General features: G+C 46.6%; 1 protein-coding gene across 4 annotated transcripts in view; it reads right to left on the bottom strand.

Annotated features, from left to right (window-relative positions):
- The window catches only part of LOC132581593 (protoheme IX farnesyltransferase, mitochondrial), a 232807-nt gene that overhangs the window by 89243 nt on the left and 119094 nt on the right, over positions 1–24470 (bottom strand). For all 4 annotated transcript variants that reach the window (XM_060252913.1, XM_060252915.1, XM_060252914.1 and 1 more), the window contains exon 5: positions 9478–9548. In XM_060252913.1, coding sequence (XP_060108896.1) covers positions 9478–9548 — 71 coding nt within the window. The remainder of the gene's footprint in view (positions 1–9477; positions 9549–24470) is intronic.

Genomic DNA, 24470 nt, shown 5'->3' with positions numbered 1-24470 from the left:
AGCTGGTATGACTGTGAGTGCAAAGACCGGGGTGCAATATACATAAAACTCTGCATATCATCTCCTCATGTGAATCCTCCAAATCTGCAGCAGTCTTGCTTTCTCTTGACACTGAGAAAGCCTTTGACTCCCTGGAACCTTCATACTTGCTATCTTTCTTAGAGCACATGCCCTTTGGAGAATCCTTCCTTATTGCTATCAGAGCAATATATTCAAGTCCATTGGCTCAAATCAATATTAATGGACAATCTTCAGATAAATTTGCTTTGCAATGAGGTACGAAGCAGGGCTGCCTTGTCTCCTGCTTTATTTGCATTAGCAACTGAACTTCTTGAGACATTGATCAGGAACAGTGACAACATACAGGGTGTTATTTGTGGTTCCCACAACATGAAACTCAGCATGTTCGCTGATTATATGTTGCTCTGCCTCTCCAAACCTAAATCTTCTATCCCTCATCTTCAAGATTTGTTGACTATTTATCTGAACTAGATAATCTGCAACATCGGAGAGCTTTTATGCTGGCTAGGATGAATGCATTTCCCTCCAATGTTCTCTATGGGAGATTTCTTAAAGTCCCCTTTAGTGAGAGACATTGTCTATGTGGGTCAAGCTCGCCAGATTCCATCCAACATATTTTATTGAACTGCCAACTGTATACTAATCTCCGAAAGGTTCTGTTAGATAGTCTTTCCTTACTGTCCTACGTTCAAGAAAAAAGGATTGATTGCCGTTTCCTACTAAATGACAACATAATCGATATCACAAAAGCTGTTGCTAAATTCTTGGCTGAAATTGTCAAAATTACTCTAAGCAGGTTTTATTGTGATCTTAATCTTAGTATAGCCTTTTATGCTTTGAACTGACATATCTGATTGTTTGCTTGACAAGTCTCTGTATATCTCTTTTCATTATGCCAATAATAATAATAATAATACTTTTTATTTATATCCCGCCGAGGCAGGCTCAGGGCGGCTTACAACATATAAATACAATGTACAATAAAACCATAATTCACGATAATTGCAATTATATAAAACCATCATTAAATCAACTTGTATTAAAATTAACATTATGGTGCTATGACTCAGATCTTCTATAAAATTCAGTGGCTAAAACATATCGAGCGAATCTTTCTTGGCTCGGTATTAAGTGAAGGCTATTTTAAAGAGGTAGGTCTTGCAGGCCCTGCAGAATTGGTCTAGACACCGCAGGGCCCGCACCTCCTCCGGGAGTTGGTTCCACAGTAGTGGAGCTGCAATGGAGAAGGCCCGATCCCGAGTAGTCTTCAATCTGGCCTCCCTTGGCCCAGGGATATTCAGCTGGTTCTTTCCAGCTGACCTCAGCGCTCTCTGGGGTTCGTATGGGGAGAAACAGTCCCTCAAGTAGGCAGGTCCTCGGCCATATAGGGTTTTAAAGATAATAACCATCACTTTGTAACAAACTCGGTACACCACTGGCAGCCAGTGCAGTCCACGCAGCCCCGGCCGTATGTGCTCCCATCTTGGGAGTCCCAACAACAGCCTAGCCGCCGCGTTCTGCACGAGCTGCAGCCGCCGGGTTCGGCACAAGGGCAGCCCCATGTAGAGGGCGTTACAGTAATCCAGTCTTGAGATGACCGTTGCATGGATCACCGTTGCTAGGTCCCGGCGCCCAAGGAAGGGGGCCAACTGCTTCGCCCGTCGAAGATGAAAAAACGCGGACTTGGCAGTGGCCGCTATCTGTGCCTCCATTGATAATGAAGGCTCCAGAAGAACCCCCAAGCTCTTGATCCTATGGGCCGCTTTTAGCGGCACACCGTCAAAAACTGGAAGAGGGATTTCCCTTCCTGGGGCACCGCGGCCCAAGCAAAGGACCTCTGTCTTCATTGGATTCAACTTCAACCCACTCAGCCTGAGCCAACCTGCCACGGCCTGCAATGCTAGGTCCAGGTTTTCCAGGACACAGTCAGGCCGGCCGTCCATTAGTAGATAGGGCTGGGTGTCATCTGCATATTGGTGGCACCCAAGCCCAAACCTCCGAGTAATCTGGGCAAGGGGGCGCATGTAGATGTTAAATAACATCGGAGAGAGAACTGCACCTTGTGGCACCCCACACACTAATGAGTGCCTCCGGGATAGCTCTCCCCCAATTGCCATCCTTTGTCCCCGTCCGTCAAGGAAGGAGGAAAGCCACTGTAAGGCCGACCCCCTAATCCCTGCGTCGGTGAGCCGGCGGGTCAGTAGCCGATGGTCGACCGTGTCGAACGCAGCCGACAGATCTAACAACATCAGCACTGCCACGATGCCTCGATCCAGATGCCACTGGAGGTCATCCACCAAGGAGACCAGCACTGTCTCTGTCCCATGACCCGGACGAAAGCCAGACTGGTGGGAATCTAAGGTGGAAGTGTCATCCAGAAAACTCTGCAACTGTAACACCACTGCCCTCTCAATAACTTTACCTAAGAATGGTAAGTTCGAGACCGGTCGATAATTCGCCAATTCGGCCGGATCTGCTGTACTTTTTTTCAAGAGAGGGTGAACCATAGCCACTTTCCAGGATGTTGGAAATTGCCCTTCTAAGAGGGATCTATTTATGATATCCCGTACAGGATATCTAAGCTCCCTTTGGCAAGATTTAATTAGCCAGGAGGGGCATGGGTCAAGATCGCAAGTTGTAGGGCGCACAGTAGAGGGAATTCCGTCGACTTCCCCCAGGCTAAGTGCGTCGAAGTGGTCCAAGACGAAATCAGAAGACAGGCACGGAGCCTCGAGTTCTTGTACTATATCCAACGTGGCGTGAAAGTCCTGGTGGAGCGACGAGATTTTGTCTGCAAAAAATTTCGCAAAAGCCTCACAGCCTATTTCTAATTCCCTCACATTTGGTCTGCCTTGAGGCAGAGTTGTCAAATTCTCAATTATCTTAAATAATTTTGCGAATTTGCAGATGCAGTCCTAGCCGCAAAGTAGTCTTTCTTTGCGGCCTTGACTGCCATCTCATAAGACTTTATAAACGTTCTGTAGGATGTTCTCGTCGCTTCGTCACGAGTATGCCGCCACCGCCTCGCTAGTCGTCTGAGGTGTGATTGGATTGTACAACCTTCAGTCTAGTATTGGGTCTGCAAATTAATCAATCTAAATCACCAGAATCCTAAGTAAGGGAACATATGGCAGCCTCACATATGGAAGTAAGCAGCAGCTGGGGCTGAACACTTAGAGAATATCCGGAGTGCAGCGGCTAGACCAGGGGTGGGCAACCTCAGGGATTGCTGGACTGAACCAAGCCATGTGGCAGCCTCCCTGGGGCCTGGCTGGCCAGTGAGGATTGTGGGGCCCAGCCGTGCTGTGCAGCAGCCTCCCCAGGGCCAGGCAGGGATCACAGGGCCCAGATGTACTGTGCAGCAGCATTCCTGGGGCCTGGCTGGCCGGCCAGAATTGCTGCAGGGCCTGGAAAAGTTACCGTCACAGTTTAGTTTGTACTTGATTATCCCAGATGGTGTGGCCTAATATGCTAATGAGAGTGTGACCTAATATGTAATATTAGGGGATGGGGTCCAACAAGCTAGTTCCTGCTGAGCTTTTTCTACAAAAAAGCCCTAGACCTATGCATTTGCCTAGGGCGGCAGTCCGTGTGTGTGTGTGTGTGTGTATGTGTGTTTGCCAGATCAGGCTCTCCCCACATGACTTCAAATAGAAAAACAATTATCTGCATTAATTTTGCTGGCCTGGATCATCATCCTTCGGCAGAGCACTGTTTTTTAAGTTGATAATTTTTTATGGCCCACGAATGATGTTATAAATATCCATATGGCCCTTGGCAGAAAAAAGGTTCCCCACCCCTGGGCTAGACCAAGGAGTTAGGTGGTGTACAAGGCTTTAGGACACACACAATTTCAGAGAGGGTCAGCCATTCATTGGAACTTCTGCTGAGCTCCTCTCCCCTGTGGGATATAGTGCGCATGTGCTGATCCAAATAGGTAGAAAGGATTTTCATGTCCATCCCAATGTCATGTGCAGGGGCTCCACCACACATGCTCACAGGGAGGAGCATGAGGATTCCACCAGTTCCTTCTGACTACTACAAGCTCTTTGAGGGCGACCTGCAACAGTGGGCAGGTCAGGTGGTGTGAATGCACAGATGTGTCAGCAAAGGGTTCATTGAAGTTTCAAAAATGATCAGGCTTGTCTTTGTTCAAAACTAAGTTTCATTTATTGATTACAACAATGCTACTCTCTACATGGATTCATTGAAACTGATAACGGACAGTGGAAACCATTGGCATTTATGAATACACTTCAAAGGCTTGGGCTTTAAACTATTTCTCATAATAAAATTACAGTTGGCCCTGCAAGTAACTCCTTCACACGCCTGCTTAACTGTTATCGGTGATGGCTCCACTCTCCCCCCTGGTGATGTCCTTGCTTTGCTTGGGAGGCGCCAGAGAGGCGAGCTTCGCGCTCTGCACTTCAAAGGCTTTGCTGGCCTTTGGAGTTCTAGCGACTTCCATTCCCACCCCTCCTCCTTCTCTTGCAGGGCACAGGTATTAGTGGCCTAGTATTTTATTCAGCAATGGGGTTAGTAAGCATGAAATAAACATGATCAGAAAGCATCAATAACTTCAATGACACATTGCCTGACAAGATGACCACTTGAAGATCATGGGTTACAGGTAAGCAACCTGTTTATCTTCTTCGTGGTCTCTGTGCTTCACATCTATGGGAGAACAGCAAGCTAAACACAGAGTCCTACCTGGAGGCAGGTGCTGTAGGGACTGAGGAACAAGCTGCTTGCAATACTGCTTGTCCCATGGAGGTCCTCTGAGAATGACGAACGTCCAAAGCATAGTGCTTCACAAACATGTGAGGTGTCACCCATGTGGCAACTGCATATTTTGGGTAGAGGAATCCCTCTGAGGAACACTGTAGATGCTGCGAGCGCCCCAGTGGACTGAGCACAAATAGGGCCTGAGACTGGCTTCTTTGCTAACAGGTAACACAGTGTGATGGTTTCTACAATCCATTGTGCCAGACACTGAGATGAGATTTTATGCCCCAAGGTCTTGGGGGCACAGGATACAAACAATTAGGGTGATTTGCAGTGACTATGTGTCTGATGAAGATAGAAGGACAAAGCCCTAGGGACATCAAGTGCATGCAGATGGCATTCTGCATCATCCCATGGATTTGGAAAAAAGGTGGGTAGGATGATATCCATGGAAAGGTGAAACTGAGAGTACTTCAGGCTAGAAACTGATGTCTGGGACAAGGGGGACCCCACCCTAATGGAAAGAGAGGTGTGTGTGTGTGGGGATCACACCACAAAGCTATGAGTTCTCCCACCCATCTGGAGGAAATGATGGCTACCAAGAAGGTCAGCTTCCAGGCTACGAGATGTAGATCACATGTAGCCATGGGCTCAAAGGGTTTGGACGTCAGACAATGTAAAACCAGAAGTAAGTCCCAGACCAGTGTAGGCTGCCATATTGGTGGAAATAGTCGTATGAGACCTTTCAAAAACTTTAGTAGAGAGATGGGTGAACACAGAGAAACCATCCACTGGTGGATGGAATGCTGAAACGGCAGCCAGGTAGACCTGGATTGAAGTGTGGCTAAGACCTGTGCACACCAGCAATAACAGGAATCCAAATTACAATTGTCACATTAGAACATGTCACAGAACTATTTACAGACTCCAGGAAGTGGACAAATTGCTTTCACTTGTGGCTGTATGGCTGTCGTGTGGAAGGTTTTCTGCTATTAAGAAGGACATGGTGAATTCTGGCATGTAGTTCTGTCAGGGGAGTTTGCACACTGTCAGTTTCATGTGTGGCACATTGTGGTGCAGGACTTGCCCTCTGTGGGCAAGGAGCAAATCTGGTTCCAGGGGAAAATAATTTAAGATCTCTTTGAAGAGGGACAGTAGAGAGGGAAACCAGTGTTGCCTCAGCCACTGCGGTGTAACTAGAATGACTGTTGGCACCTCTATCATCAGTTTGTTTACTACCCTAGTTATAAGGGGTAGAGGGGGGAATAGAAAAAGATGCTGATAGTACCATGGGTAAAGGAGCCCATCCCCCAATGATAAGGGGTCCATCCCCCCTCTCAAGCAGAAGACTGGACACTTCACATTGTGTCTGGTTGTGAAGATGGCTGGGTGACCCCACTTCTGGAAGAGAGGGTAGAGGTACTTCCAATTCAGCTCCCATTCATGAAGGGAGGCATCCCATCTGCTGAGGAAATCTGCAGTGACATTTTGGAGTCATGGAAAGTGAGAGGCTACTGGAATGATGTTCCGAGAAAGACAGTCCTCCCAAATAGTCAGGGCTAAAAGGCAAAATCTTTTGGAAACAGTGCCCCCTGCTTGTTTAGATAGCGTAGGGTGGTTGTGTTGCCTGTCAAGGTGGCTACCACATGATTCCTCAGTAAGTGTTAGAAGGAAAGGAGACAGAAGTTCCAGATAGTTGATGTGTTGTGAAATTAGATGTGACTCCCAAGGGGCCCCTATACATAGGCCGCTGAGCTGTGCTCCCCATCCCCAAACACCATCTGTCATGATGGTCAAGGATGGGGATGGTGGATGGAAAGGTGCACTTGTTGTCATATTTGTAGTGTCTTCCCACCGCAATAGGGAGCCCGGGACGTATGCTGGGAGTTGGAGACAACATGCTTGAGGATAAATCAGAGGCTGAAAGGTTCTAATGAACCAAAGTTGTAGGGGGCTCATTCGGAGGCAAGCTGTGACTATGACAGATATCGTTGATGTCATGAGCCCTAGAAGGTGTTGGATTTAGAGGGCAGACTCCTCTTCCTGCACACACATAAGCTTGATCATAATGGTGATGGCTTCCATCCTCTGGGGTAGGAGAAAGGCCTTGCAGATACGAGAGTCCAGGATGGCTCCGATAAATTGGATGTGTGTCAAGGATGTTAGATTCAATTTCTGAGAGTTGACCTGAAGACCCAGATCCCCAAGGAGGGAAATCATGATGTCGAGGTGATGTTGGATTGTTCCGAATCTGCTACCACCAGCCAGTCATCTATATAGGGAAAGATTGCTATTCCCTGTAGACAAAGATGTGCTACTATAATCAGCATGGTTTTGGTGGGGCAGTGGAATGGGGCATGGGGCAGTGGAAATGTTGAAGGGGACAGCCTTGTACTGAAAATGGAGTTCTATAGCAAAGTGGAAAAACAGGCAGGAATGTAAATGGATAAGGTGGAAACACGCATCCTTGAGATCTAGATTAGCCAATCCATGCTCCCTCCTAAAGGAGTGGAACGATGTTTGCAGGAACGTCATTCTGAACTTTGTATAGATATTGGATTTGTTCCCTGAAGTCCATAATGGGGTGAATGCCCCACTCCTTCTTCAGGATGGTAAAATAGTGGGAATAGAACCCAGAGGGGTATGGTGTAAGGATGGGTTCTATGGCCTGTTTGGTAATGAGGTTATTGACTACTTCTAGGAAAGAGGCCTGATGAGGTCTGATGGTGGAGGAATCTGAACAAATTCTATCTTGTAGGCCTCTGCAATGATGGAGAGAACTCACTGGTTCAATGTTATGAGTCTCCAAGTTGGTAAGAAAAAGTGTAGGTTAGTGGGTGGGGGCTGCATGAGAGGAATTAGGGAGTCAAAGACACTTTTTGGGTATCTTGGTAGATTTCCATTTGTTTAGGAAGCTGATAGTGAAAATTTGGATTTTGATCTATAGGAGGATCTGGGTAGGTTCTTGTGTGATCTAAGGGTCCAGGAGTGGTCTGGAGAAGATTTGGTTGAGGACCTACAAGACCATGATTTGTTCCATGTTTTCTGTTTGGACAACCTAGTGGAGGTGGAGACTCCTAAGCTATGTGAGGTTTTGATGCTCTTGTCTAAGTGCTGCGGAACTGTGTCTGTGATTGAACGAGAGTCCTTCTGCTTCAAATGGTAGGTCTTCAACGAATGACCTAGCGCAGGGGTCCCCAAACCCCGGGCTGTGGCCCAAAACCGGGCTGTGGCCTCTTAATGATCAGGCCGCAGAGAGCCAGCCTCTCCCTCGCTCAGCTCCTTTCCCTTGGCTCCACCCCCTCCCCCCCGCTCTGCTCCCTCCCCCTTGCTCAGCTTGGCTCCCTTCCCTCGGCTTGGCTCCCCCATCGCTCGGCTTGACTCGGCTCCCTCCCCCACTTGACTTGGCAGGTTACTTCAGCACCCCTCAGTCCCCTCACCTGGACTGTTTGCATGCACTCCTTCCAAGCTTACGGTCTGCTCCTACTTGATGGGCTTCTCTGTCTTCCTTTCATCGTCCCTTCCCTGTCCCTCTTCTGGCTGGCTGTGCCCCTGCTTACAATATGAGACTGAGGCCTGTCCTGCCTCATTCTACTAACTGTGGTGAGTGCTGTGGCTCTGCCCCTCAGCTTCTGTGGATCCTGCCTGAGCTGCCCAATACACTCTGGGGTGGCTCTGAGTTCACTCTGGAGTTTGCAGGTCACTTCTGAGGTGCAGAGAATCTAGACAGCCCCACCACTGCTCCCTTTCTCTCTTACCTGGTCTGAGATGGTGACGTTGGGTGTTTCTATCTCTTCCTTCTCGTTCATCCTACTGCCGGCCTTGGAGCTCCAAGCAGGGTATTCACCATTTTCCCCTGGGCTGAGCTGCCTTTCTGTCAGGCCTGTTTCGGGCTGCTTGCTGCAGCTCCTGGATCAGCCCAGGATGGCCCTGGAACCCACTCTATTCAACATTCTGGTTGCAGCATTCTATAGCAACTGGGGCTTCCAAACAGTCTTCAAGGGCAGCCTCACACAGAACTCATTGCAGTCATCTAACCCAGACATTTAGCAGGGCGTGCACCACAGTGGCAAGCTGTTTCCCCTTTGATACAATGCCATTTAGTTGAACCATCTAGAGTGTAATTTTGGTGTCACAGGTACTGCTTTTCAATGTCTTCAGTTTTTCCTGTTAAAGAGACAGCTAGATCCTACCCTGGGAAACTGTACTTTGTATACATACAAATAAAATTCGCCATACAGAGGAGAGATGGTGGAGAAGCAGCCAATACCACCAGCATGTCAAGCTCACAGGTTCCATCTTTGCTACAAATGATCCAGGATAGAAGACCAACAGTAAACCTTTACATTTTTTTTTAAATTCTTTTGATTCTGGGTGATCCATAATTATTTTCTTGGCAGTTAGAGTCAGCTGTCTGCTTGTAAAACTGCAGTAAATAGCTTATTTTGTCTGAGAACACCTGGAAATGTGCAACCCTTAATCTGTACAACAGCCCTGGCACAATATCTGCTGAGAAATGATGAGAGAGCAAGCGAACAGGTTTCCCATGTGGCATTATAAACTTTCAGAGTCATCAAAGCACACAAAAAGGTATATTTTCAAGGTCTTTTGTTCTTTAAGTTAACACATTTGTGTATCTAAACACAAGGATAGTCAGAAGTCTGGGGAAATCTATAAAAGGAACAATAAGATTCATTACGCATTCTGGGAAGCAGGTTTGCACAGCCTTACCTGATCTGTCCTCGCACCAGGGGTCTGTTTTTTGTCCTGTTCATATTCGAGTCAAATGGAACCTCAAAGAACTGCAGAAAAAAGTCAGAAATATGAATTTAAAGGATGCCAGCGACGATCCAAACCATAGAACAGACTGACAGTAGGTGCTTTGGTCTTTCTTTGAGAAGATTCAAAGAGGCAACTGAAACAACAAACTGTTTTACACTAGTAATAATGACTGTTGTGAGGCAAAATATAACAGGTGTTAGAAATTTGCTGTGGGTGAGTGTCATGGCCTTGGTGGTGGGGGGGCTGTGGAGGGGAGGGAAAGACAGAGGGAAGCAAAGTATGTTGAGAAGGCAGCTATTGGGAAGGGAAATTGAGAAAGTGGAGAATTGTGGGGTAGGTTATCAAAGAAGGGGTAGATCAGGGGTGTCAAACTCATTTGTTATGAGGGCTGAATTTGACATAAATGAGACCATGTTGAGCCGGGCCATTTGGGGCCTGGCCATGTTGGGCCGGGCCCTGTATGTACCTATTTAAGATTAGGTAGCAGAGATATAAACTTTTTAAAGGAAACAGACAAACACGACTAAAGATTTTTTTTTTAAAACTTAAAACATTAGCGCTTTGGTCTTAAAGGTGCTTTCTTTGTATTTCTCCTGTGGGATCCAGGGAACTGTGCAAAGGAAGCTCTGGCACTTTCCCTCCCTCACCAGGGGACCAGGAGGGGGAGGAGCCTCAGCCATTGGAAAAAATAGAGGTTTTGCTTTGTAGCTCCTGTGCTGTTGAGCCAGCCTGGCAAAGTAAGTTGAGAAGCAGAAGGAAGCAATAAAGAGGGAGGAGGGAGTAGACAAGAGCCAGTTACTCGTGGGCCTGATAAGATCCCTCCGGGGGCCTGATTTGGCCCCTGGGCCATATGTTTGACACCCCTGAGGTAGATTGAGGAATAAGACATGGGGGCAAAAGAGATGGGGGTAAATTGCTTTCCATCTCCTCCCCCTCTCTGAAGCTTCTACTTAGGAAAAGTACAGTCTTTCTCTGCAGTGGGGAACAAAGTAGTTTACATCAGTCACCTCTCACCCTTTTGATCTGCACAACAACCCTGTAAGGCAGGTTAGGCTGAGAGTCTGTGACTGGTCCGAAATCACTCAGTCACCTTCCACAGCAAGAAGCTGGGTTTGGCAGACCCTGCTCTGAAGTGCCTAGTTAAGTCATGTCAGTCAGGTAGCATCAAGTCACCCAGAGGGTGCTGCCAGGCTTAGATTGGGTAGGTGGAGGCTGAAGATCTCCTGGAAACACAAATGAACTCCAGAGAACAGTTCTCCTTCCCCCTGGGGAAAATAACTGCCTTGGAGAGTGGACTCGACGACATTAAATTCAGCTGGGGCCTCTCCATTCCCCAAAGTCTGGCTTCCGTAGACTCCAGCACAAAATCTCCAGGAATTTCGTAATCAGGATCTGGTCAGAACTGGCCCCAAGAATTCTCCCTCAGAGGCCAAAATAGGCCTGGAAAGGGCCTCCCCCCCACCTTTCACTGACAGAACCTCTGGGGCTGCCAGGTCCAACTCAGAAAATACCTGGGGACCTTGGAGGTGGAGCCAGGAGACTTTTGGGGTGGAGCCAAGAGACTCTCCCATTCACCCTCCAAAATAAATAAAAATACAGTCATTTCCTTGTTCCCCAGCAGCTGACTGAGCTTTCACTAAATGAAAGTGAACACACAGAGAACAGCCAACATAAACATAGTTTGCAAGCACACACTTTTGTGATCTCAGTGTGCAATTTACTTGCTGGAGCTGGTGAATATAACAATCTGCTGTATTTCAACCAACGCCTTCAGACTAACAGGAAAATGAAAGCAGAGCAGCTTAGGGAGTGAATTCTTCCTCCAAACAGAGCTTGCTTTTCTTCCTTTTCCACACTCACCAGGAAGACTCAGGTGGCTCTGCTTACTCACCCTGCCCATTCAGCTTTCCTCTTGTTTCCCATCCAAATATTAACTACAGGATTTAAAGGCATACACACTGACCCAAACAGAGGCAGTCTGCAAGCTTCTGCTGAGCTAGATGAGTTAAAAAGGCTCATGGTGGCTGTTGGGGCAGGCAGGCAGAAGCCTGAAAACTGGGGGATCACCCGCTGGGACCTGGGGACTGGCAAGCCTACTTGGTTGGCTAGTAACAGACACTGAGGAGAAAGTGAAAGCAGCTTCCCAGTGGCCCAGTCTTAAACACAGGACTCCATAGTCTGTCTGTGTGTGTGTGTGTGTACCAAGAATAAAATGTAATTGTTCTGCTGCTAAGGGATGCCAATTTTTTTTGTCTGTCTCTCTGCCTATCTGGATCTCTAGAGGAGGAGGGGGAGGAGCCCTCAGCCAATTGAGGGAAGGCTTTCTGTGGCTGTTTCCCTCCTCCTCCCTCAGCTTATTGAGGGAAGCTTTCTTTATCTTCTCTGTGAAGCAGTGTCAATCGAGGGAGGTTTCCTGTGGCAGGTTCCCTCCTCCCTCTGTCTGTCAATCAAGGGAAGACCTTCTTTCTCTCCTCTGCAAACCAGTGCTTCAGTCCTCAGCCAACGGAATGCAATGGACATTGAGTGGCAGCTGACAGGTCAGTGGTTCATTGAGTACACACTACAGCCAATGGGGAGCTCCATTTTGCCAATACCACTATGCTTTTATTATAGAATGGATTCACTTTGAAAGTGAACATTAAAATTTTGGCATTTCCTTAAAAGGGTGGTGGTGGGGGAGAAACCCTACCCCCCCCAGTACATTTTTTGAACACGTTCTCTAGTCAGTTATTTGAAGTAACCTCTCCTCCTTCCAAGTTCTATTCTTGACACATTTTGCAAGGCTTTAGAGATGCTTGCAATATAAAAGCAACAACTGTCCTTCGGCACTCAATTCTTCAGTACTGAGTAATCATAGCAAATTGCATGCTTCTCATACAAAGATTTCATTCTAAATGTTTTCAAGAACACCCAGCTTTGGAAACCCATCACTCAATCAAGAATCAATCAAATTGGAAAAAGTGCGACTGCATTTGAATTAGAAGACAGCATTTACTAATGAAGAATTCCATTGGAATTATGTAGCACAGGCTAGGGAATCACAGGATGGAGACAGAGAAACAGTTTGGAGTTTCCCTTACCATTGAAGTTCACGTCAATTACCTATCCTCCTTTGGACTTTAACTATCATTCATTTACTCTCAACGTTCCATCCCTCATGGAACCTGTTTAGTCCTTGCCATACTGTTTCTTATCTCCCTGTTTTAGTTAATTTACAAACCTATATTTTCCTACATATTTAGAAAGTCCACTGTGTAGGTAAATGTCCTTGTTTCATCTATGAGTGCTCAACTTTCATTATCAACAGAGGCCAAAATGTTTTGCATTAGATGTTGTGAGAGCACCAAAGCTCAACTTTAAAGGTTGCCCATGTGAAGAAATCTGTCGTAATGTGAGCTCTCCTTCCCTCCTTGGCTTTATGAGAAACAATACACACATGTACATTTTAAAAATGAAATGTGTGACAAAGAATAAGACTCCAACACTGTTTTAACACATAAATTACACAGAATAATCAGCAACTTAGATTTAAGTGGGTAGCTGTGTTGGTCTGAAGCAGCAGAACTGAGTTTGAGTCCAGTGGCACCCTTTAAGACCAACAAAGTTTTATTCAAGGTATAAGCCTGAATATCTGAAGAAATGCGAGTGCTCATAAAAGTTTATACCTTGAACAAAACTTTGTTGATCTTAAAACTTCCAAACTTTCAGCAACTTATCATAAGTCTTTAGTGGTCATCACTGTCTCATCTATAAGTGCTCAGCTTTCTCTATCTAAAAATGTAGATCTTTATATCAGCTACTTGCTGCCTTGTTCCTAAGCAGCATCACCAAGTTAAAAAGAAAAACCAAAACCAAAAACAAGCCTATGCACAATGCACAGTATCTATTAAAATGCAACAGAGACAGCAGGACTTGTGGGTGAAGGAACTTGCAGCAAGCACATGTGGGGCAGGTGTTCAATATTATGGCTTCCACAGTACTGTAGAAGCAGGGTGAGGGCTTGACATTTCATTGCGGGTGGAGAGAGAAAATACTCAAAATGCGTGAATCCATTCCTGGCTAAAGGCAATAATGTTACAATAGGAAGAATGGTATCTACTGCTACTCAGAAATAAAATATAAAAGCTCACTAAAGTACTTTAATATTTCAGAAGTCATCTGTATAATTGGACATCATCATTATCATCATCACTTGTGAATCGCCCAATCCTTGCTGCTTCCGGGCTCTGGGCAATGTACAACATGTTAAAAGCAGCAGACATAGAAAAGATAGATAAGATAAGATAAGATAAATTTATTGTCATTGTTCTCAACAAAAGAGAGCAACGAAATGAGGTGCTCTTCCACAAACATACCAACACATCAAACACACATATTCATAAACTATTTAAATACATCTAAAAACATCTTAAAAGGATATACCAATAAGTCTAATACCATCAATCTAAAAGAAGAATCAGATGGCAGATTTCATAATTGCTTCCCAATTTCAGATTGCTGATTGCTTCATAGGTGGGGAGGAAGAGGGATGATGCAGGTATGGAGAGCACAAGTAATAAGCCTCCAGACTTTAAAAGAAAAAAAAACTAATTCTGAAACTCCATGCTGGAGATTCACTAGCCATTTACACCAATATAGCAATATAGCTGTAAGGTTTTCACCAGTTGCTGACCCCAGTGAACTAAGTGCATGTAGAAATGGTCAAAGTTTATTGGCGATCAATACAGAGCAATGAACTTCTTGCTAAGAAGCCATTGCTAAGAATAGAGCAATTTACAATTAGAACCAATAATATACCAGGCTAAAAAAGAACTCAAGCTAAAAGCCAGCCCCCATGGTCCATTAAGGTTCCCAGGCATAGGTGTATAAGATCAGAAATCTTCCCTCAAAGAGCCAGTCGTTACCATGGTTACCAGACAATGGATCCACAGCTAAAGCCTCCCTCCTGCACACCTTGAGAAAAGTTACCCGCAAGCAAAGTGCCAGAGCTAGAACCACCAGATACATATGTAGCAAATGGATATACATTTAGCAAAGGAAAAAAAATGAATATACAGTTGTGGCTATTGGATTACACAATACAGTGTGAGTGGATATAAATGGATAAGCAGAAATGAACAACTCGCTGTAGCATAACAACCTGACTGTGGAATGTAATTGTTAGGGAACCTGACAATAGAACTACTGAATAAAAGTCAATGAGATCCCATCAGCTAAAGCACCACAAATTACCTTCTTAGTTAATTATACATTTTCACCACCCAACTCCACCCAGCTTTACATCAGACTTATTCAAATCCCAATACGTTTGCCTTTCACATCCTTTGATAATGGCAATTTTAGTATAATTTAGTATATTGCAATTCAGTTGACTGATATAAATCTGACAAAAATATTCTCACATTCCTCAGTTTTTCTTTGAAACCTAACTACTTTTCTAAGCAAGTAGTACACTTTACCTATAGGAAGGAATGACATCACCTTGAGTTTGAAAGATGATTCCCAGCTTGGTATTAATGGTGATCAATGCAGAATTAAAAACCAAATACTCATTTATGGCTGACTCAAACAGATGTGTCTAGATTTTGGAAGCATGAAAAGCTTACCCTGATCAATAATTAAGCTTTGCATTCTCCAAGCATAGGTAAGCATGTGTTCCCAGAAATCCTTATCCACCCATCCAAATATTTCTTTACTTTTTATTGTTCAAGATTACTAACAGGTGTGTGTTTGTGGGGGCCCCCCCACAACCTTCCATTCCAGAATTATAAATCTGAAAACTTAAGATGATAGCGCCGAAATATTTTTATGCGTTTTATGTTTTATATTACTCTATATTTTATGGTTTTAATGTCGTACCACTATGTCGGCGGGGAGGGCGGGATCTAAGTGGAATAAAATTTAATTGTGTTTGTCTGGGTCCTTTATAAAGTTTATATCTCCACTACCTAATCTGAAATAGGAACAAACATGGCCTGGCCCTACATGGCCCGGCCCACCAAGATCTCATTTATGTCTGATCCAGCCCTCAGAACACCCCTGATTTAAACAATAGAAAGGAAGCACATGCTATATAGCATTATTTATTTATTAGATATTAGAAAATATTGAAAAAACTTATGCAAAATTTTTTACAAGTATTATTCTAATAAAAATAATTCCCACATAAAGATATACATTTGTTATACTCGGAGCCTGAACTAATGCAGTAGTGATCCCTGCATATAAAATAGTTGGTTGCCATCTCCCACGTAACTATAGGCCTATCAGCTTGCTTTCCACTGTTGAGAACCTATATGCAAGAGACCTGATCAATGCACTCAATTTATGGATGTCTGAACGGGTCTAGAGCAAATTGGTTTCTCTAGAGGAAAATCGACCCTTGATCATTGTGTAGTGTGAAGCCACTTAGTGGATAAATGTAAGAAAAGGAAGGGCCCTAAGTAGTTTACAGCTTTCAGCTTTCTTGGATCTCAAGGGTGCCTTTGATTCCATCCCAAGAGACCTGCTCTGGAAGAAACTTAAGGATCAAGGAATTGATGTGAGACTCCTCCTTCTAAAAAAATTTTGCATACTAATACAACCTGCCAAATTTGATGCTCAAAGGAAGGTGACTTAACTCAGAAGATTCCAATTAGTCTTCGAGTTAAACAAGGATGTATTTTAGCGCCTTTATTATTCAACCTTTTCATTAATGATATGGCTCCCTTTCTGAACATTATTGATGGGCATAGTCCCAGACTTGGTGTGCTGCATGTCCCTCTTTTGCTTTATGCTGATGATGCGGTACTACTTTCCCTTTCACGTATAGGTCTGAAAAGGTTACTTTATCATTTTATGGACTATTGTGAGTTAAACTAATTGACCCTAAATTTCCAGAAATTCAAAATCATTGTCTTTGGGAAACTGTGGATTATAAGGGGGTATCATATCGAGCAAGTTAAAACCTTTAGATGCTTAGAAATGCTCTTTCACTGTAACTCTAGATGGGCTGCTCATAAAAAAGAGTGATGAATCTATTAAGAATGACATATTAGCAATTACCCAGTTTTATTACTCAAAGGGCAACCAATATGTCCAAGCAGCCCTATGAGTTTTTAATCACAAATTGTGTGCTAAAATGCTTTTTGGGATCTCAATCTGGATTTCTGCTATTAATATGGAAACAGAAAAAAAATCAGTCTATCTTCCTTTGGAAAATCTTAGGCCTTCCAATGTGTGTTTCCCATGTTGCAATGAGTCTTGAAACCAACCGAAGACTGCTAGAGACTAGAGTGTGGTTAATAGCTTCTGGTTAAAATTTCATTTTAAAACCACTGCTCATTCCAACTGTCTTGTTTCTTTAGTCTTAACGGAATTTCATCAGTCCTCTTGGTTGACATCTATAAATAAGAGCTATTATAGGGATAAGCTTTGAGGAGCTGCTTTCCCTGTCAGAATAAGCTGCTTTTGTTTTACTCAAAACCTCTTGGATATTGAGTTGCAAGAACTGCTTAGCTGTGCCTGTGATAGATGTTCTCCTGTGAGATTAGAGATTCCTCCTATGGGGCAATAGCAAAGTACTTCTTCTCCCTTAATGATCCATGCATCCACAGAGCTTATATGTTAGTGCGTTTCAAAGTGCTGCCCTCTGCAATACTTCATGAGTACCTTCATGCAGAGGTTATGTGAATGTGGAAGAAAGAAAGTAGAAAGTATTGAGCATGTTCTTCTGTATTGCGATTATTACTCTGACATTCATGTTAAGTATTTAGATCGGTTGTTAGTGGATTTAATAGGCCAATCTGATAACTATGTCCCTTTTTCTTCTTTCCTCGAAAAACACTGTAACTATTGAAATGGTGGCAATTTTTTTGTAGCTGGCTTCAAAAAGGCAAAATTTGCATTAATTGTATTAAATACTTCTTATCTCCTGTATACCTTAGTGTATAATGCCAATAAAGGAGGTTGTTGTTATTATTCTGGGGCATAGGTTCAGCTACCTGGGGTGCATCATCTCCTCAGACGCCAAGATCGACAAGGAGATTGACAATAGACTGGCAAAGGCAAACCGTGCATTTGGCCGACTGCATAAAAGAGTGTGGAGCAACAAGCATCTGAAAAAAGGCACAAAGATTAATGTTTACAAAGTGGTTGTGATGACAACCCTCATCTACGGCTCTGAATCGTGGGTTTTATACCATCATCACCTGCGACTCCTTGAGCGCTTTCATCAGTGCTGCCTTCGCACCATCCTCAACATCCACTAGAGTGACTTTGTGACCAACACTGAAGTCCTCAAGCAGGCGGAGGTTACAAGCATCGAGGCATTGTTGTTGAAGACGCAGCTGCGCTGGGCAGGGCATATCTCCAGGATGGAAAACCACCGCCTTCCCAAAATTGCCCTGTATGGCGAACTTTCCACCGGCCATCGAAATAGAGGGGCACCAAAGAAGAGGTACAAGGACTCCTTGAAGAAATCCCTTGGTACCTGTTGCATTAACCATCACCAGTGGTCTGTCCTAGCCTCAGATCGCAAAGCATGGAGGCACACCATCCACCAGGCTGTCTCTTCCTTTGAGAACGCACGCATAGCTGGTCTTGAGGACAAAAGATTGAGGAAGAATCGCACTGCTACAGCACCAATCCCAAATCAGACTTTTCCCTGCAGCCACTGTGGCCGGACCTGCCTGTCCCGCGTTGGTCTTGTCAGCCACCAGCAAGCCTGCAGCAGACGTGGACTACTGCACCTTTCTTAAATCTTCGTTCGCGAAGTCAAGCCGAGAGAGAGAGGTACCCATATGTACAGAGACAGCCTGTACCAAAAAATATTCCAAGAAAGAACTGCTTTGGAGAATCTAGAATGATCCTACAAAAAAGCAATTTTTGACAATAGGCTGTACATTTAAAAAGTCAATCAGCCAACCAAAAAGAATACTACAATGTCAACAATTCATTTATGTCAGCTCATTTAACAGGTATTTTGTAAGAAATACATAACTTTCTTATGTGAAGCATATTAGCAATTGTTTAAATTCATTATTTAATTTTCACTAGCACTACCAACCAAAGCTGTATTGCATTTCCCATCAGTACAGTTAATGAGAAAATGAAGTCAGAAAATTGAAGAAAATTCAGGAAAACTCTTGAAAGATAAAGATTTGCCAGAATTAGACCTTTTCTTAAATCGCACTGAAACATCTGAGCACTTTCCTTTAAGTTTGGACAACACTATAATATTTGACTTCTAGGAGGCATTTTACTTAGTTTACTTTTTTTTTTGCATCGCCTACTGTTAATACACAAGCATAAATAATGTGCAAATATATTACTAAAGTAAGATCAACAAAGAAAAGTACAGAGAAAAATCTTCTTTGCTAAACGTATGTATTCACTTTATACATAAGTAGAAAACGGAACATAAATACACTGGGTTGATTCACTCATTCAACAAATGTGCAAACTCTTTCTTTGCTCTTATTTTTCAAATGATGCTCACAAGAAAAATTTCAGCCTTGCCTAAGGCTGCAATATGAATTAAGTGAAGTCATAGGAAAAATCCTACTTAGTGGGACTATGATCACTCACTAAATTGCTTTTGCAAATAGGGTCTTTGTTAGTAACGGTCATGTTCTCAAAGTTCTGTGTGATTGGATTTGCATTGTGTCAGGGGACAGAGGGAGATAACATTCCAAAACATACCAGTTGCAGAGAAAAAGTGCCAGTTTTATGTTTGGTATTAATGATAAACAGAAGGGATTTTTCATTCTTAATGGCCTGACAATGTTTGTACAATTGAAATCCTATATAGCTTCACATTAAACCCATGTAGACAGCCAAATAACCGGCAGCAGACCTTGGGAAAGTAGCATTCTATTTTCTGTATATATATTTCTGTAAGTAACAATTCTAGTAACACAGTTTTTGCTAGAATATCAAGGATTTAAAGAAAGTTGGGCACAGACAAACAGACTGGATATTTCACAAATGATGGACATGAGTGACGGTAAAGTATGTTTACACAGAAAACAGTGTATTGAAAAAACAAGGTCCAATAGGTTTTATATATAGGATTCATCTGTAGTTGATGTTTGCAGTTTTCTACAACTGAGAAAATGATACACATACACTGGACAGTTTGAAGATATGCAGATGAGGATTACTGCTGAGGCAGTGCCATGGTCAGACCACTATGCCCTGAAGGCCCATATGGTCTGTTTAGGCGGCAAGCATATTTTTGCTGAGCCAGATGGACCTTATACAGTTTCTGTCAAGTCTGCTATGAATTTCTTAACTAAAATATTCAGTTTGGTTCTGAAGTGAAGGAGTCTGGGAGTTTTCATTGAACTCTAAATGCTGCTAGCTAACTTCCCTACCCCCCTCCATAGAGAGGCCTTTGTTGTGTAGTCTACTTTGAAATGCTAACATGTGAACAAGATAGTGGCACCTTCCCAGCCTGGATGTCTGTGGGAGGATGGGGCGGCAAGGTCTCAGGCTGGGAATGAAGGGAGTAGCACCCGAGTGCGAAAATGTATTGCCTAGATTGCCCTCCCCGTAGGAATCCTTTGATCTATACCTTAAATGCTGGTTTAATGCTTGTATATCTCAGTCCTTCAATCTCTGCCATGGTCTTCAGTTCTGATTACAATAAACTTGCAATTCTGTTTTAACAAGAGACTCGTTATTGAATTCAGCCGACTCCCTATCTCGGAGTTCAACCTTTCCGGCAACTGAAAAGGCGATGTCCGAACAGTCTCCGGAGAACGGAGAACTCCCGACCAGAGTGGAGGGGGCCGAGACACCCTGGCACATCCATACTGCCAGAAGGACCGCGGCCTCCCCTCCACAGTTCCAGCTGGTGGTGACCCCGCGGCAATACCAGCCAAGGACCTCCACCACGCTGATGGATCAAGCCCCGGTCCGACGGGAGGCAATCATGACCCGCCACACCAAGCGGGTCCAGTTGGCCGAGGCCGCCGCAGCCAACCCGGGCGAAACGAGCGACGGGGCCGGAGCCGCGGGGACTCAGAACCCCGGGAGTGAAGGCGAGGGGGCCGAGTGCGGATCAGAGGACGGAGGGGCGAGGCCCAAGGACCAGGCCGATGAGGACAACCAGGCGTTTCGGGCGATGGTCCGCCGGGAAATCGACGGGGCGGTGAAAGACCTCAAGGACCAGATGCAAACGCTGACCGCACAGCTGGAAAGGGCGCTGGGGGTGACCGGGGCCCGCCAGCAGCAACCCGCCCCGACGGGACCCCGGGGACCCCCGAATCAGCCGGGCCCCGCAAGTCCTGGGCGCCCCGGCGGCGCCCCCCCCTGCTCCGGTCAGGCAAAGAGACCGGGGGGGAAGTCGGGAGCTGGATGCCACGTTCGACGGAGATCCGGAGGAAGTGAACTACTTCGCGATCCAGGCGAACAGCTATATGTACTACTGGGGGGACCTGTTCCCCGACGAGATGAGCCGAGTGGACTACCTGGGGTCGAAGCTGCGGGGCGCCGCGAAAAAGTGGTATGTGAGCCTGTGCGAGACCAACAGCCCGGTCCTCCACTTCGTAAACACATTCGTGCAAGCTCTACTAACCCAGTATGAGGACCCCCTGCAAGAGGCCCGGGCGCTGGAGGCGCTGCGGAACATGAAGCAAGGGGCCCGATCCATCCGAGAGTACGCGGCCGACTTTCAGGCCAATGCCGCCAGGGCTCGGAACTGGAACGAGGTGATGAAGATCGAGCACTTCACCAACGGGCTGAACCCGAGCATCCTGGATCGGGCGCTCACGCAAGCCAGCCCCGACACCCTGGTGGGGTGGATCCAGCTGGCGGGGGAGGTGGAGACCAACCTGAAACGAGTAGCGATGCTGCGCCAAGCCCTAGCCGCTGGGAAGGGGGCGCCTAAAGCCGCCCCAGGGAAAACCGAGCCACCCAAAGCTAAGAAGCCGGCGGCGGCTGCCCCAGCGGGGCCCCGCCGTTGTTTCCGATGCGGAGACCCCAACCATCTGGCTTCCAGTTGCCCCCAGCCCGCCACCGGGGCCGCCCCGGCGCAGGGCGCAACACGTCCGGGCACCCCCGGGCCCAAGAAAACCGCAGGCCACCCTAAGGATGCGGCGAAGGGCAGCGTGCTCCTGGTGCCAGAGGACCCGCAAGAGGAAGAGGTGCGTCTGTCCGCGGAGCTGGCCGAGCTGGCTTGGGAAGAGGAGCCGGCGGGAAACGACGCCGACCTGCTTTGAACGGTGCCAACCAGCAGGTCGACCGGGAGGAGGCACCACTAACGGTGAGACCCACGGGAAGACTGTATTTTATAATGGTCAAGCTGTTGAACCCAAAACTAAAAAGGTTCCTGCAAATCCGAGCCCTCATAGACTCGGGCTGTAATAGGGAGCTAATCTCCCCCAAGGTGGTGGAGGCCTTGGGGTTGGAATGCTTGCGGCTGCCCCATCCCATGCATTTTGAACAGATGGACAAGTCAGTGATGGGGGGGGAACCCTGCACGCAAGAAACTGAGCCGTGCCCACTGGGGATTGAGGACCACTGGGACTCAGAGACGTTTGTGACTGCGCCCGCCTGCGGCTACCCCGTGGTCCTGGGAGTGGGGTGGTTGGAGAAGCACGAGCCCCTCATTCGCTGGAGAGCCCAGACCATCAGATTCCCCGACCCAGGCTGCAGCCAACATCTTTGGCAAGTGGCGTGGGGGCCGCGAGCACCGGTCGCTCGAGAGAGAGCGTGCGTCCTAGTGGAAGAGGTGCACCACGTCCCGGATGCTTACCGCGACTTGATGAAGGTGTTTAGTGAGCGGGAGGCCAATCAGCTGCCCCCCCACCGGAGCACAGACTGTGCGATAGAACTGATTCCGGGGGAAAACCTTCCCAAAGCCAAACTCTACCAAATGGGGTGGGCCGAAAAGAAGGAGCTGCGCAAGTTTCTGGACTTAAACTTGAAAAGGGGGTTCATCAGACCCGCGACGGCCCCCCACGCAGCCCCAGTGTTGTTTAGAAAGAAGAAGGACAATAGTCTTAGGCTTTGCACCGACTTTCGCGGGATTAACGCGATTTCCATGTCCAATGCCTACCCCATCCCCCACATCAAGGACTTGTTAGGCACGGTGGCGGGGGGGGGGGGGAAGATTTTCACAAAGCTGGACCTGTGGGACGCGTACTTCCGAGTGCGCATCAAAGAGGGGGATGAGTGGAAAACGGTGTTTAACACACCGATGGGACAATTTGAATACTTGGTCATGCCGTTTGGACTGCAGGGGGCACCGGGGGTGTTTATGAATTTCATAAATGATGTATTGCGGAAGTTCCTGTACAAGGGGGTGGTGGTGTACCTTGATGACATCATTATTTATTCTCAAGATGAGCAGTCCCATGTAAAGCTAGTGAGGGAAGTGTTGGCCACCCTGCTGGAGCACCAGCTTTATGCCAAACTGTCCAAATGCGAGTTCCACCGCACAGAACTAGACTATCTGGGCTTCCGGGTATCTGGGGACGGGCTGGCCATGGACCCAGCCAAAGTGCAGGCAGTCCTAGAGTGGGCCCCCCCGAGGACACGTAGACAGCTCCAGAGTTTCCTCGGATTCGCGAATTTTTATAGAGGATTCATTGAGGGGTTCGCCCAAATCGCCCTACCCCTGACCGATCTCCTAAAGACGAAAGGAAAAGGGGAGGAAGCGAAGCGACCCGGGGCCTGGCTGAATTGGACACCGACCTGTCAGGCGGCTTTCGACCGGCTCAAACAACTATTTACAAGCGAGCCGGTGCTAAGCCACCCAGACGAGCGGAAGGGGTTCGTGGTCCAATGCGACGCCTCCGATGTCGCCGTAGGAGCCATTCTCATGCAGAAAGATGGGGAGGGGAAACTAAGACCCTGCGCCTACATCTCGTGAAAGTTCTCGGAGGAGCAGAGGAACTGGTCGGTGTGGGACAAAGAGGCTTTCGCTGTCATGTTTGCGCTAAAGACTTGGAGGTCTTGGTTGGAGGGAGCCAGGGTGCCCTTTGAGATCTGGACAGACCACAAGAATTTGGAGGCGCTAACGGGGAAAAGGAAATTGAGTGAAAAACAGATCAGGTGGGCGGGGTTCTTCTCCAAGTTTGACTTCACCCTGAAGCACATCCCGGGGAGCCGAAAGTTTTTAGCAGACACCCTGTCCAGGCTCCCACAGCATGAAAGCCAGAGGGAGGAGGTAGTAGACTCCCTGATCCCCCCCACACAAGTAGCAGCTATGGTCACCACCCGCTCGCAGAGGAAAAAAGAATTGAGCGGGCTAAGTAAGGAACGCATCGCCCTAGAAGCCGAACGGGAGGGAGGTGGGCGGCCAGAGGGGGTGCAAAAGAAAAAAGACGGCCTTTGGTACAAGGGGGAGAAACTGTACATCCCGGAATCGTTAAGAAAGGAAATTCTTCAACTGTGTCACTGTTCCAAACTAGCGGGGCACTTCGGCTACGTCAAAACCTTGCACTTAGTGCACCGGCAGTTTTGGTGGCCGTCCCTAAAGAAAGATGTCTCGGAGTTTGTGGCCAGTTGCCCTGTGTGTGTAATGGCAAAAAAGAGGGGGGGGGAAACCCCGGGGCTCCTACAACCGTTAGAAACAGCGAAACGACCATGGGCCATAGTGTCTATGGACTTCATAGTCGAGCTGCCATCCTCCCGAGGAAAAACAGTCATACTCGTGGTAGTGGACACGTTTTCAAAACAAGCCCACTTCATCCCCTGCAGCCAGTTGCCCACGGCCAAGAACCTAGCGGCCTTATTTTTCGATCACGTGGCCAAACACCACTCCATCCCAGACAAAGTCATAAGCGACAGGGGGCCTCAGTTCGTTGCCACCTTCTGGCGGGAGTTTTGTAAACTGTTAGGGATGGAACAAGGGTTGAGCTCCGCCTATCACCCCCAGACGGACGGACAGACGGAGAGAGTGAACGGGGTGCTAGAACAATACCTACGGTGCTTCGTCAGCCTACGCCAGTCAG

Source organism: Heteronotia binoei, chromosome 13, assembly GCF_032191835.1.
Source record: "Heteronotia binoei isolate CCM8104 ecotype False Entrance Well chromosome 13, APGP_CSIRO_Hbin_v1, whole genome shotgun sequence".
Taxonomy (NCBI): domain Eukaryota; kingdom Metazoa; phylum Chordata; class Lepidosauria; order Squamata; family Gekkonidae; genus Heteronotia; species Heteronotia binoei.
Note: the sequence above shows the minus strand (reverse complement) of the source record. Positions and strands in the feature narration are given on the sequence as shown.